The 14,553-nt window shown below is 44.0% G+C and overlaps 1 protein-coding gene across 1 annotated transcript in view; it reads right to left on the reverse strand.

The window, feature by feature from the left end:
* Cadm3 (cell adhesion molecule 3) overlaps window positions 1-14,553 on the reverse strand; it is a 29,697-nt gene that overhangs the window by 9,473 nt on the left and 5,671 nt on the right. The window contains exon 3 of the mRNA XM_010608083.2: window positions 1,848-1,949. Coding sequence (XP_010606385.2) covers window positions 1,848-1,949 — 102 coding nt within the window. The remainder of the gene's footprint in view (window positions 1-1,847; window positions 1,950-14,553) is intronic.

Genomic DNA, 14,553 nt, shown 5'->3' on the forward strand with positions numbered 1-14,553 from the left:
GGTGGGGGTGGGGGTGGTGGGGTGGAGAGGAGACAGACCTTATTTTGTCTCGGTTTGAATACACAGAAAACCAGTTACCTGTATGTTTGCTGAATGGCTGAGAAGGCAACAAACACGGAGATGAACAAAATCTGCACATACTACTGTACACGTATCTTTCCTCATATGGTGCTATCACTCATATTTGAGGACACACAAGAATAACCATCATCCTGTGTTTTGCCTTCCTGCCACCACCTATATTTAGCAGCAAACATAGGAGAAACAGTTCTCACTAATACTCCCAAAACTAAAATGGGAAAAAGGCCAAACTAGCCCTTGGGTTGTACAATCCTTTATACAAGAGGAAGCTAATAAAACTGTGAAACAAACAAACAAAAAATAAAAACGGAAACATTTAGACATATTTTCCAATTTTCTAACAGTACCTTGCCTTCAATCAGATTCCTTGCATTTCCTTCTGTAGCCCTCCCCAATTCCCAGCACACAAACCCAAATCAGCATCCTGATAAGGTAGAGCAAAGGAGAAAAGTCTTCCCTTCCACCTGATCAAAGCATGTCTTCTAACCCTTCTCTCCTTGGTCAAGTCAAACAAAACAAAGCAGAAAACGGACTAACAAGGTACCTGTGAATGAGTCCTTCGAATTCCTCCCAGTCAAATCTCACTTCGAGCCCCTCAGACCCCGGTACCTTCTTTCTCCACCCAGTACTGTTCTGTGTTCCCCACAGTATGGATTCTGATTCTCAGTATTGATTCCCTCATCCCCAGACTGACTTTCTGTGACCCAGCAGCACTGAGCTCCACAGAACTAATCTCAAATAAACACCTTCTAACTCTGAGTCTAAAACATCCACAAACTCTCTGCAGCACTACATTAGTTAACCGGCATTGTTGACATTAGGATAGGAAACCAAGAAACTTACTTCCTATTTTCCTCTGAATGTTTTAAAAACAACCCCATGCTGCCTGAGGAACTGATTTTACCCCTGTGCGGTCCCCTTATTCCCTTCTTTCTTAGTCACCAGAACTCCACTCCCAGGAGGTACACACTGAGCAGTCCTGGCAGAGGGGAGGCCTCCAGAAGTGAAGATGAGGAGTTGACACCAAGTATCAGCCTTGCTGGGTGGTCCGTTCCAACATGGGCTACAATGCCTGGTGGCTGGCTTTACAGTTTAGAATGGTGGAAATCAGAACAGAGTGAGATTTTAAAGATCATGGAATCCAACTCCGTCACTTCACAGATGTAGTCGGTAAGGCAGTAGAGCGGAAAGGACTGCCTGAGCTCATTCTACGAATTCGGCTCAGGATCAGAAGCCCGTCTTCTGTCTCTCAGTGCAGTGCTCTTCACACTGGAGCACTTTTCAAAGTCATCTTGTAACTTCAGAATTAAGAGACTAGTGGGCCAGTGACTGAGCTGTCTGAATCCACTTGGAAGTGATATAATCTTAACATTTCTTAGTCCAAGGTTTGGAAGATATTTCATTTACCATAACCGTATTCCAATTCCTAGCTGGCAGGGCCACCTCTCTGGCTCCTAATGAACGTTTCCCTGGTCATATCTTTCCAGAACCTCTATATTCAGAGAACCATGCTCCTTTGGAATCCTTTCAGTTTTGGAATTAAGCATAGAAGTACAGAAGTCTCCATACTAGAGCAAGGGAAGGGAAGATAGGCACAGGGGAATGTGGTGGTGTAAAGCTAAGAACTACATGTCAAATGAGAAGGAGAAAGAGTTGTGTGGCAACGAGGGACATGAGGACACAAGTGGGGAAAGATGACAGGAAGGGAGATGGTGTGAGGATGAGCGTATCTGAGGGTCGTGGAGATGAGGCACCTGAATTCTCACCTTGACTGGCCAGCAGGTCAGGGCTGCTCCAGACTGTGGAGCTGATGGCCTCGTCCAGTGGAGCCAGAGTTCCCAGCTCCAAATCCTGCTCCTGCCAGTAGCCTGGGGAGAGAATCTCCATCAAGGATGAGCCCTGCATGTACTGCTACAGTCTGGGTCTATGCTTTCATTGCAGGGGTGTGGGGAGAACCAGGCCCCTCCTGAAAGTAGGCTAACCCTGACAGAAAGGGGCGACATTTCTGAAAAAGGAAGTGATTTCTCCTCTGAAGGGGAAAGTTAAAGAAGAAGCTAAGTTCTATCAGTCAATCACATAGTATTAAAGCCAAAGAGATCTTTAAAAAACTCTTCTAGTCCAGTTTTCCCATTTCACAGATTAAGATAGTGAATCCCAGAAGACTAAAAGTGACTTCGTGGAGATCACCACAGAAAAATCAAAGCTAACTGTAGATTTTTTCATTCCTTATCCAGGATTTAAAAAATACTACAGTATCTACTAAAATTACTTTATGTTTAATAATAAGAATATACTTTCACCTTAAATCCTTTTACTAAACCTGAAAAATACATATACGGGTATTATCTCTATCCCACAGGACTGAAGGAGAATGGAAAGATGCCTAAGGTCCCACAAATAGAGCAAAGACTCGAAATTAAATGACTGATTCCAATCCCATGCTCTGTTTATTCCCTGGTGAGACCCTCAGTGGAGAAAGACATCAAGGTGAGGGTTGGAAGTCACACCACTCCTTCTCAGGCTGTTACTCCTGTGGGATTCTCAGACTCTCTTCATGTTTTCTCACTAGGCCCTCAGCCCCTTGCCTCACCAACTCTGTTCCTTGGTTTGGCACAACAAAACCCCCTTTTTCTTCACCCTGGCCTGTACAGGTCACCTCTCTTCCCAGTAGCTAGAGCCTAAACCTTTTTATTAGGTACAAAAGTGACAGGCGACAATTCTCCCAACTCCTCCAGAAAAGGTAGAGGGACAAAGAAACCGGAAGCGAGAATCTTTTCAGGATCTCGCGCCAGAGAGCCCCGAAGTAGCCAATCACTTGCACAAAATTCAGTGAGGTCATCGGCTACGGAGCAGAGACCAGAGGAGGTCCCGGAAAACTTCGCCACGTCCGGGACCCAAGAGAGCTGTAGGACGCGGGCTGAGGGTCCCTCGGGAAGAAAGGGGAGCAGCACTGGACGAGAACTGCTGAGTGAGGGGAAAGGGGGGAGGAAAGAGAGAGAGAGAGAGAGAGAGAGACCGCGGAGAGAGAAATGGGGAGGGGGAGGGGAGGAAGGGTTGCGGGAGTCCTAGTGTGGCTTCACAGGGCCTCTGTGGGCGCAGGCCCCCTTTCCTCACATGGACCTCACCCCGGAGATGTGAGAAATTGGTCTGGTCTGCCCAACTAGGGAAGGAGAGTAAAGAAGAGAAAACAGAGACACTGTTAACAGGTACAGAGAAGCAGGCAGGGGACAGGGACAAGGGATGCTTTGATGAAGAGAGGAAGGGCAGCTGGGGACTGACTGAGAGGAGAGGTCTGGGGCCCTGGCTGCCACATCCTGCTCTCCAAGATGCTGCTTTCTCTGGGCATCAGGGCTGGAGGCAACGTTGGTGAGTGTTTCCTACTATTTTCTGCATTGTGTATTTGTGGGTGCGTTGTGTCAATTGTGCTGAGGTGCAGGGTGGTGGAGGGACACAAAGAATCCAGCAGGGGGGGTTAATGTTCAGTCCACTGTATTGGTACCCAGAGCACAAAGTGCTAAACAGGCCTTTGCTCAAACGAGCAGAAGAAATAGCCATCTTGTTCCTGGGCATAGGACTCCGAGCTTGCAGAGTGGGTTTTCAGCCATGAACTCATTTAATGTCAGAACAACTCTAGAGATTGGCACCAGATGTGATCAGCTTTTAAGATGAGGTTCGTAGAGGCTCCGTGACTTACCTAAAGGAACAGTTCTCAAGAATCCTCTCTCTTGTGGTGCTTTCAAAGCTTTTCAACAACTCCTGCTTCTTAAGCATTTCAGCACATTGCATTGTGATTTCCTTGTTACCAGTCTCCTCATCTAAACTTTGAGCTAGTTGAGGGCAGAACCTTACCTTTGTAGTTTTAGCACTTAGCCCAGAGCGGGCTCTCAGGACATTTGGTTGGCACTGACACTTCATTCGGCCACATCTGGCACTGTGCTATGTATACCTTAATCAGGCAGAGCATGTATTCTTCCCAACAGTGTGGGTTTAGTCTTCTCTCTCCTGCTTATTCTTTCATCCGTGCTTTTTTCCTGCATCCTCCTTAGTTGCTCTTCTCCTTGTGCATATTTCTTTCATCTCTCCCCTCCTCCCGCATTTGCTGCCACGATGAATAAATGAAATGATGATGTATGTCATTCAAACTAAACTGAACTGTTGGGACGCGGAGACTAGTAACAAATAACTTCCACTGAACGGCATATTTGGAATATGCAGTGATATATCACCTCTGCTGGTTTGCAGAAACTCACTCTAGCTTGTAGTATTTCCAAAACTGTTGAGAGATAGGTGGGATTCTTTCCCCTTCTGGGGTGACATTTCTCCCTCTCATCCTGAAATGTACTTACAACCTCAGGTCCCCTCTTGAGAACATTCTGTTAACATGCCAGAAAGTTTCCTGGATGATGTTACAAAATTGTAGACCTATAGTCATAAATTCTCAATGGCCACTCTCCAGGGAGCAGACAAGGGATTATAATGCTATCAACAGAAACATGGATAAAGTAGCAGAAATTATAAGCTGGTTATGGCAGGCTTGCACCTTCTTTGAATTCAGATTATGCCAATCCTGTTTGACGTCATCATGATTTCCGGCAAAGAATTCAGACTAGTAAAGGACTATGGACTTTGAAGTGGAATTAGTAGGAATTCTGCTCAAGGCCCTTGGAAAGATCAGCTGTCAAATAAGCAAGGCAGTGAGACCCTAGAACCATTAGTGAGAGAAAGCCCTGGCTGCTCAGGTAGAACAATGGATAAAGAGAATTTCAATCTTGGATCGGCTTAACCCATCACAGACTTCATTGTCAGCAAGTCATATCCAGATGTGTTACCTTGGCCCTGGTCCTACACAATCTGATGCCAACCTAACTCTCAACTTCATCTTTCCTGGACACAGATGCTATTAAGAATTCTCTTTAAACCCTTTGCTTTCCTGCTTCCATTCTCTTTGCTGTAATAACTGGGCTAGTAAATTCTCCTCACCAGTCTTCACTTTTCTAAACTGTCTCTATTCTTAAAGCCTACTTTTGTTAGCACCTCTTTCAAGAAGTCTTCCCTGATAGTTTCAGGTGAACATACTTTCCCATTTCTCAGAGTTACAGCACTATCTGCTTTTCTTAAATGATACATCACTTTCTACTTTGTGCTGCAAGTTTGGCTTCCCTCCTAAATTAAAAAAAAAAAAAATCCTGTAAGTAGGGTTGATGCTCGATGTGATTCATTTTTGTATCAAACTCTGGCCCTGATACAGCACATTGCACATAGAAAGTGCTTCATAAATATTTATTTATTAAGTGAATCAGGTGTGGAGTATCTTCTGTTGATGGAGCTAGGCTCAAAATTTGCTACTCTATAAAAGATAGCAGACCCAACAGGACAGGAAGAAATAGGCCAAGAGGAGGGTAGACCACCTAAAGAGGCAGAAATGCTGGAAATCTGTAAGACTGAGTGGCTTGATATATACATCAGCACTTTCTGCATGTTAAGGTGTAAATGAGGAACTCCATATGCATTACTCCAGACGAACTTTTAATAGGCATTATGTGCATTCTAAAAAGTTCATTTAAGGAATTTATCCATAAGATGTACACAATGTTAGGAGAGGTCAGGCTTCCAACTTAAGGCTTTCTGCCCCTTTTCACTATTCTGCCTCCTTCCCCAGAAGCATGCATTTCAGCATAGTGGTGGCCTAGGATAGAGAGGAAGGAACTCTTCTTGCATTGCTGGCTGGGGATGGCTCATCTAAACAGTCATTACAATTGGTACCTGCAGTATGATAAAAATAACAGAGCAAGTTGGAAATGAGTGCTTGTGGTAATGGTAGTGGTATGATTTGTACCCACCGAGTTATACTGTTAATTGGAATTTTAATAGGACTTCAATCTATACTTTTGGGCTTATTTTGTGTAGCCCTAAGTGCCTGACAGCGGGGACTCTTTAGTTACACAACAAGACAAGTCTAGTTAAAACTAACAAAATTCCGTCATGTTTTCATTGCATTTTTTCTAGCACCTAAGCTAGAAACAAAAAATATCTTCTTGTTTGCTCTCAATTGCTTTGGGGGTTTCTTAATTATTGTTTTATTTACTCATGGGTTCTCATATCTTTAGGATTCTCAGCATTTTAAAGGACAAAGTAGCCCTTTCACCCACTGATTTCCTTCTGATTGACTGTTCATATTAAGAGTAGCAGAGATGGGAATTAGAGACTTACTAATGTGCCTCTTGAAAGCATGCATTGGCACCTATGATCAGTTTTTCTCTCCAAGCACAGGACCTCACACATAGTAAGTGCTCAATAAATATTTGTTGAATAAATAAATGAGTGACTCAAATGAATAAAAATGTATTATGCCTGCAATGTAAGTGACTCTAGTAGGTAAGCTCATAATTCTTGATTGCTTGGTTCATGTATCTTTCCTGCCCCGCCTCTTCTGGGGATCTACAATGCATTGTCCGTAGGGCTGCAAACAGGGTCACTGGTGCACGTGTGGGATGGCCGGACAAGGGGGCAGATTTCTCCTGCATAACTTCTGCTGGCCTTCCCAGTGCTGGGGTCCAGAGCTCCACTTCCCTGATGAGGAGAAAACCAGCTCTCTGAGTAGGTGTTGATGGTGATAGTGATGGTGATGGTGATGGTGACGATGACTCAGCATTTCTCTAACTCCAGCGTTAAAAATACTGTGCATCCCAGCCCACTTGTTATTCCTCACGACTGCCATGACAGGTGGGCGGAGGAGTGTTATCTCCAAGGGAAAAACATTGGGGGTTGTGGCCCAGAATAATGGAGGGACCCACTTTTAGAATGGTATATCCACCGTTAAGAAGCTCATTGCTGGGTTCCCTGACCATCACTGTACTTCCTCCCTGAGTCCTCCTTCTTAGTGACTTCTTATGTTTGGATCACACATAGAAGAACATGGCCATGGCGAAGTTAGACTTAGAACTTGGCCCCTGGAGCTTTTCTTTACACGTAGGGCCACATTTGTCTTAGTGAATATCTATTGGTGCTGTGTGTTTGGAGGAAATCAGACCAGTTCCATCTGAATCCTGATTTAGATGATAACCAATATTTGGAGAAGTCACTTTGATTTTAGAGCAAAATAGCCTGATCACAAAGGGCTCACTTTACACCTAAATTCCTATAATTGTTCCTGGGCAGCCACTATCGTGCCACATTCACTGAAGTCACTGTGTTTCCTGTCTTAAGCCTTTTATGTCCGGAGTACTGAAACATTTCCCTTACTTCCTGTCCTCCATGTCTTTCTAACTGTGCTTGTCCTCCTTGAATTTTTCATTCCCAAATACCTGCAATCTTACAGCACAGTTAGATGGAATCTGTACTCTGAGAGCTGAGGGTGAGTCTGTTATGTTGTGTGCTTCCTTCTGACTCTGCTGTTCCTCACCTCTGTCCCTGTCAGGCAGCAGGTGTCCCCAAGGATGTCCTTGCCCGAGCTCAGACAGCTCACATTCACTTCAAAAACTGGGCGGCAGGCACGCCTCAGCTGCCTGCCTCCCTCCTTGCTCTCTTCCACTCTCTTTGAGACTGGGCTAAGGAGATCTCCTCCTTCTTGTTATTTCCTTTATTATCTCTGTTGCTGTCTGGTTTTTCCTCCTGGAGTCTTGTTTATCAAGCAGCCTCTAGGGCCCGGAGTCGCTATTCTCTCCTGACTTTACCTACTCTCCTAGGAGGCTTGCAGGATGTAAGTGGAAAGAGATGGTGCAGAGGGTGGGGAACAGAATCTTTACTATAGATTGTTGCTGACATATGGATTAGCCCCTTAGGGTGGTAAAGCCTAAGCCACTGATCCAGGGTTTATAGGACAAGGGGTCTCACACTGTTAGATTATCCATGAGATTTAGGTTTGGGAGGACTCAGTCTAGGCCCAACAGTTTTATGGTGCATCTTACAGGTATCTTTCAGTTCCATTCCCAGCAGGTTGAATGTGAAAGGCTTTTTTTGTCTGCACTTTGGAACGGTGTGTGGTAGACTAAGTATGCCCAGGCTGGATGGGGCAGTTGGCTAACTTGCCTGTGGTGGGCATGAGGGTGGGGTCAAAATGCAAAGCTTAAATTGATGTTAGCTCTCTTGTTCTCACTGAAAAGATAATAAAAGTAAAAAATAATTCAGTTAATCAAAAACATTTTCCCCATATCCATATATTAAAAAAAAGTATGAAAAGTATAGATGTTGTAAAGAAACATATTTTCTGTATTTCCTGAAGCAGTGGACTTTTATGTCTGGTCATTTTCTACTGACCCCTTATCGCCAGAGGTCATTGGTTCTATCAGTCAGGATGGCACTAATGTCCTTTTTGACTCTCTGTTGTAAAAGTTCAGCAATTCCTCTCCTTTGTCTGTCATGCCTCATTCTGTTCAAAACAGTCTCCCCTCTGTGATTCTTAGAAGCATAGGCATTTAGAGTTGATAGTATCTTTTTATGTTTATTTTTTGTGGTACTGAGGATTGAACCCAGGGCCTGGGTTGCGCTGAGCTATGTCACCAGCCCCTCCTTTATTTAGTGACTTAAGTCACTAAGTTACCTAGGTATGGCTCAAACTTGTGATCTACCTCCCTTAGGCTCCCAGAGCAGGACCAGATCCTAAGTAGCATTCATGTGTTTCTGATGTGTTGTTTTGTTCTCACTTTTATTTTACAGAGCTGAGGCTGAACCTAGGGCCAGGCACTGTACTACTGAGCGACACCCTCCAGCCCAGTCTTTTCACTTTAACAGTGAGGGGCTGGCCAAGGCTTGGAGAGGTTTAGGAATTTGAGCATAGTCACACAAGCAGTTAGTAAGAGCTGTGGTTATAACCCCAGTATTCTGTATTCATTGTTCTGGAATAGCCGTCCTTATGGAGTACACATTCAGAGGTTAAGTTTGTATTTAGTATGATTTCACATCCGGTGGCACCCACCTTCCTATTTCCTGTCACCCTGTATTTGTATAAACCCAGTACCCCAGAACCCCAGACCTCAGGGGAAGTCAGTCTAGTAAGAATCAAGCAGGTTTGGGAAGTGAGATGAGGAAGGAGTTCCTGAACGTGTGCCAGTGGCATCTGTTCTTGAACTGCCAGCCTTACAAAGAGGAGACCAAAGGGAAGAAGCCACTGCCATGTCCTTAGGAGCTAAAAAGGGAGATAGACCTGTGTATGTATTTGCATGCCTGTGTGTGTGTGTGTGTGTGTGTGTGTACACCTGCTGATGTGTGCACTGTGGAGAGCCATGGGAATGCTATCCTGATTGTGAAGTGGGAGACAGGCGCTGGAAGAGATGCGAGGGAATAAAACAAAAAGACAAAGATTCATGTCCTATGCTGGAGCTAGAGAAAGGGAAAAATCTGGAGGCAGAAGTGGGCTTGTGGTAGGCTGAGGGAGGCCCTCAGAGACTTAGTTAAGATTCTGAGGAGCAGAGACTGGAAGTGGGTGGCAGAGAAGGAGGTGGGGACAGCTGTTGCTTTGATTTGCTATTGAGTCAGTGTTCTCTGTGCATTAACACTGGGAGGGAGCCCTGGGGGGGCCCCCAACCACAACAAGCCCCTCCGGAGCCAATACTGAGTTGTCATATGGAGAACTGCGAGGAGACAGAAAGGACGGTGATCTGATCCCAAAAGAGCCCCTTCTTTGCCTTAGCTCTTTCCTTCTAGGACTGGGCTGTGTGCTATAGAGGAGCATTTAGCAGTCTGTGCTGAGAGGATGCGAAGGCGGGAGGAGGCAGAGCACAGGGATGGCTCAGTGAGAACTTGTGGAGAGCAGGTTCTAAGCAGGTACTGACTCTGCTGAGCAGGGATGATGACATCCTGGAGCCATTAGGATCGCATGTTTACCCCATGTCTCAGTGCCTTCCCACCTGTATCACATACTTCAGAAATGAAGACAGGTCTGACTCGGGCTCTGCATTCTAATACAATAGAGGCAGGAGGCTAGACTTTGTCTGAACTCTTAGTTGTCCCCTTACACTGAGTGGAGGGATTTTATTCCTTCCCCTAAATTCATCTTTCTGGTTTCACACATATGTAATAGAACTGGAGGGAAAAAATTCTCCCATCTTAGAAAAGTACTTGGGAAAGGAAACAGAAGAGAGATAAAAGGGAATTCATGTAGCTCATCGGAAGGTCTGGGAAGATTGGGGTGGGACATGGGTAAGAGAGCCCAGAAAACCAGGGAGAAGAACAGATTCCTCAGGGATGAGATCTCAGTCCGGGTCACCTTGCTCTGTCTTAGACTACATCCCAATGCCTTTATACCCATTTGAATTCCCTTTCTTAATGACTCCATCTCCTTCTCCTTTGCTCTTTATGTTGTCCTTTAGATACTTCAGCCTGATGGCTCTGTGTGGTGGGATAACAATGATAAGAAAAAGTTTAATTTGTTAGAAGCCAGGCAAGAAAGCATTTGTCTCTGCTGGTTCTGATTTTCTTGACTTGTTTTTACTGTTTCCTTTCACTGGATGATCAGAGTCAGAGTGCGGATGACAGGTTCAGGGCAACGGTTAGGAGCATTACATGAAGAAAAATGTGTTCCGCTGTGCACACACCCACACTACTCTAGTTTCCCTGATTTCCCCAAGCCTAACTGTGATTTACTCTCTGCCCTCCATTCTTCTCACTTAAAAAAAATCTGTTTTTTAAGAGTGGCACATTGTTCACATTAGCCTTACTTTGTGCCTTCCTGGGAATTTAACTCTTCTACCACACAGACACATTCTTCCAAGTCTACTGAGCTCACAATCCCCCAAATGGCAAATAATACTGTTTTGACAGAAAGATATCTTCCTCTCTTCTTAAACCTTCATTGAATGTCTCATCTTTGATGTGGGTATACACTCGTTTTTTGTTCCCTAAGATGCATGCATATTCCAACCTAGTTACCCTCTCTCTCTCCTTCAGCCTGTGCCCTCCCTCCCCACACTATAGTTCTCATTATTCAGATCTGTTTTTATTTTTTCTGACACAAACACACAGCTTTTGTTATGACCCAGATACACAGCCCTTCTCACATACCCATATTAATCAGAACCCCTTACTTCCAAAAAAACATATGGCTTAAACTCAGAGATTCTCCCCAAAGCAGAATTTAGGCTATTTCTTCTGCTGAGACTCCGCAGGAGAGGGCCAGAATCCTCCCCTCCCCAGGGCTGAGGCTCAGTCCATCTGTTACTGACATTGGGCTCCAGGGCTTGGAAACCAGAAAAGAGTTGGCACTAAGCAGCAGTTGAAGAGAAATGAAAATATCGAGGCCCAGGGGCTTAGTGGTGGCCTTTTTTTATATTTCTGTGAGATTATAGGATAGAGATCGGAGGGGAGACATAGAATGTTTGTTTGGAAAGATTTCGTCTTCAAGAAGTATAAGAAATAGCAAGAACTAGTGAGTGACATTATCCTACCATAATTTCTGCATGTGGTGGATGACAAATGGTTAGGAACAGATGGCAAAACTGGCCCCTCATTTTATAATGATAGAAGGACTTGGCCCCAGGTTCTTTAAAGACTGAACATGATAATAAATCCCAAGTTACCTGCCATTGATATACTTACTATGGTCTTGCTACATTTCTAAGAAGTGTTGGGTATTTAAGTCAGAGATTCAGTCAAATAGTAGAACTTCAGGAGTGTTTTATCCTGCCCAGCACTTTAACTAGAATTATAGAATCAGATTTGGAAGCAAGCAGCCAGGGCAGAGAAGATGAAAAATAAAAATGGAACAAGGATTTGCATATTCCCAATGAAATCTAATATTGGAAGTAGTGTTAGCTCTCCATCCTGCCTTGCCAGTACTTGGAACTATGTGAAGAAAGGAGAGAGAAGTAATGGCCAGTTTAGAGTCGAATGACTGAGATACTGTATCAGTCTTCATTCCCTTTTATTTTTCTTTTCCTTAATGTGAGGTGATGCACCTGACCTTCCTGACCCTGAACTGGAGGTAAATGAGCTAAAAAGGTGCTTAAAATTGGCAATCGGTGCATAATTAAGTACGAGTCTAGCTGGGTGAAGGGAAAATAAATGCTTATAGAATACAACAGTTTGGTTTTTTAAAAATGTTATTTAGCTCTCTGGTCATTCTCTTGGAGACCTCCAGAAGGAGATGGAGAGGGATGAGAGGGTCAAAGAATCCCAGAGGTAAGAGTTCACATAGATGATATGTAATGAAAAATCTGCTGGAATCCCTACTGCATCTAGATCCCTTATGAAATGTGCCTGGGTTTCATGAGGACAGGGGCCTCGGGGGAGATGAGTATATGTGAGGTACTCCAGCTGTTACTATAACCCCAATTCTGTCTTGCTGAAGGCTGGCTCATAGAGATAAATCACTCTCATTACTTGTCCTTGAGGAAGGGAGCTTCTCCTTGTTTCAAATAAGGAAATGAGGGACAGGTCCTGGAAATTCATTCTAGAAGCTCATCACCCCATCTAGACTCTGCTCTGGGTCATTTATAAGAATAACTACTACACAGACTATCATGTATGGTGTGGAAATTCACATGGGGTAGTTAGCATTTAGAGGAAGAGAAGCTCTCAGAGCTCTGATGTGATATAAAGGACAGGCTGGCTTGAAAAGACCGACAAGGGCTGAGCATTCTCAGCTTCTTGTCATACTCGACATTATCAGCTTATTGGCAGATACCCTCCAAGTGTAGCAGAATCAAGTTTAAAAATGAGTCTGCTGCAATTTGCCCCTGGACTCTGGGATAGGATGGTCATATTTAGCTCTTTACAAAATGGTTGTAAAAGTGGGGAAAATGAGTTAGAGCTTTGAGACTTGTTTTCTGTGCCTCTTATGTATTGAGTTTCTCTGTTATCTATTCTGATAATGCATTATTACATCTTTGCATTTGCTAAGGTTGAGGGGAAAAGGAAAATAAGCACCAGGACAGAACAGAACAAAACAAATCATCAAGCTCAGAGTGCTATTGAAAGGTGCTTGCTTATGGGGCTCATTTGTATTCTGCATCTATAGTGTACATATGTTATCATGCATAAGCAATACTGTCTTGATCTAAAACATAACCACCCCAGTTCTGTTTTCAACCTGTAAGCCCAGAGATAGCAGAACATCCAGGTTTTTGGATAACATCTGGGGTCACCATACACCCTAGTTCTCTGAGCATCTCAAAATACATTTCTTTTTTAACCTGAGAACTCCTTGAGCTTTTGTACTCTGCTATAGTTGAATTAGATACCCACAAGGACTTACCAGATCTATATCTCAAGGTTTGGTCCCCTTTGGAGTAGGTCAAAGACCATAACCAAGACCGTGTGTTTGTGTTTTGCCCCGTAGAGTGAGAGTTTAGCCCTGGTCTGAGGACTGCATGTGGAGAGTAAAGATATTGTGAAGCTTGGAGGTGGCGCAGGACCACGGAGAGCAACAAGAACAGCCTGGAGTGTCCCTGTCAGGGGCTAGCACCACGGAGAGCTCAAAGAACAGGCAATTTGTTCTACCCAGTACAGGAGAACCAGGGTCATAGATTAAGACAGCTTGCTCTCATTCATACAAATCTTATGACCAAATATCAAGGCTTCTGTTAGGATCATGCCATCACCATTACTTGTCCTAAAGGCCTCATGAAGCACTTTATTTGAACTTGTCAGATACAGGTACCTATGAGATAGTCCTAAATATGAGGACCACAGACTTTGTTTGTAAATGTGAGACTCTGTAGTTACGCCAGTTACCTAGGTAGTGGTGGTGATGGAGAGGATTCTAGTTTGTTGCAATTTATTATGAAGAAAACTAGGTTCATCGTCCAGTGAAGGAAATGGTCTAAGAGCCTGTGCCCCTGTCAGAGGCAGTGAGGCATGATGGAGACAAAATGTGTGTTATCACCAGATAAGTTATGAGATAAATACACCCAAACTTTCTATGCATTGTCCATACTAGATCATACGTAGAGAAGAGTTATGGGGCCATGCCTCTTTAAGAAGGGCATTGTCCTTAAGTCTTAGAGATCTCCTTGTTAGTTGGAAAATTTGGTCACTGTGACATGTAGGAAAATGCTGGGAAGAGGATAGGGGGTTCTTTCTTCAATTCTTGATGCTTTAGTGCAGCGTTACTGAACTATTGTATAAATATCTCAATAGGTTCATGTGTTCACAACTCTTACGACCTTGGCTTCTCAGTATAGAAGGGATGGATCTCCTTGTTACATACAATACTGGATTGGGCTTTTATTTTCATAGTTATAAGAGCCCTGAGTACCTGCTGGTTCTGGTTCTGCAGATCCTGAGAGGTGGTGATAGAAACAGGTCTTTGGCCCTGGAGAAGTTCTTTCTGTTTCACAATGACATGGATTGATTACCTTTAATTCGGCCAGGGTTTCAGAGTTCTGAATCTGCTCTCAATGGCATACATCTCCAGGATATTTATTCTGGTGAGTCCCCCTCCACAAGCATTCCCATGGGGACTGCTATTGTCAGATCTTATGGTTGGACGCCTGAAACATGACCCCATACAGGAAACAAAATATATATTGTATTATT

Source organism: Fukomys damarensis, unplaced genomic scaffold (genome assembly GCF_012274545.1).
Source record: "Fukomys damarensis isolate Sample0158 unplaced genomic scaffold, DMR_v1.0_HiC HiC_scaffold_19, whole genome shotgun sequence".
NCBI lineage: Eukaryota > Metazoa > Chordata > Mammalia > Rodentia > Bathyergidae > Fukomys > Fukomys damarensis.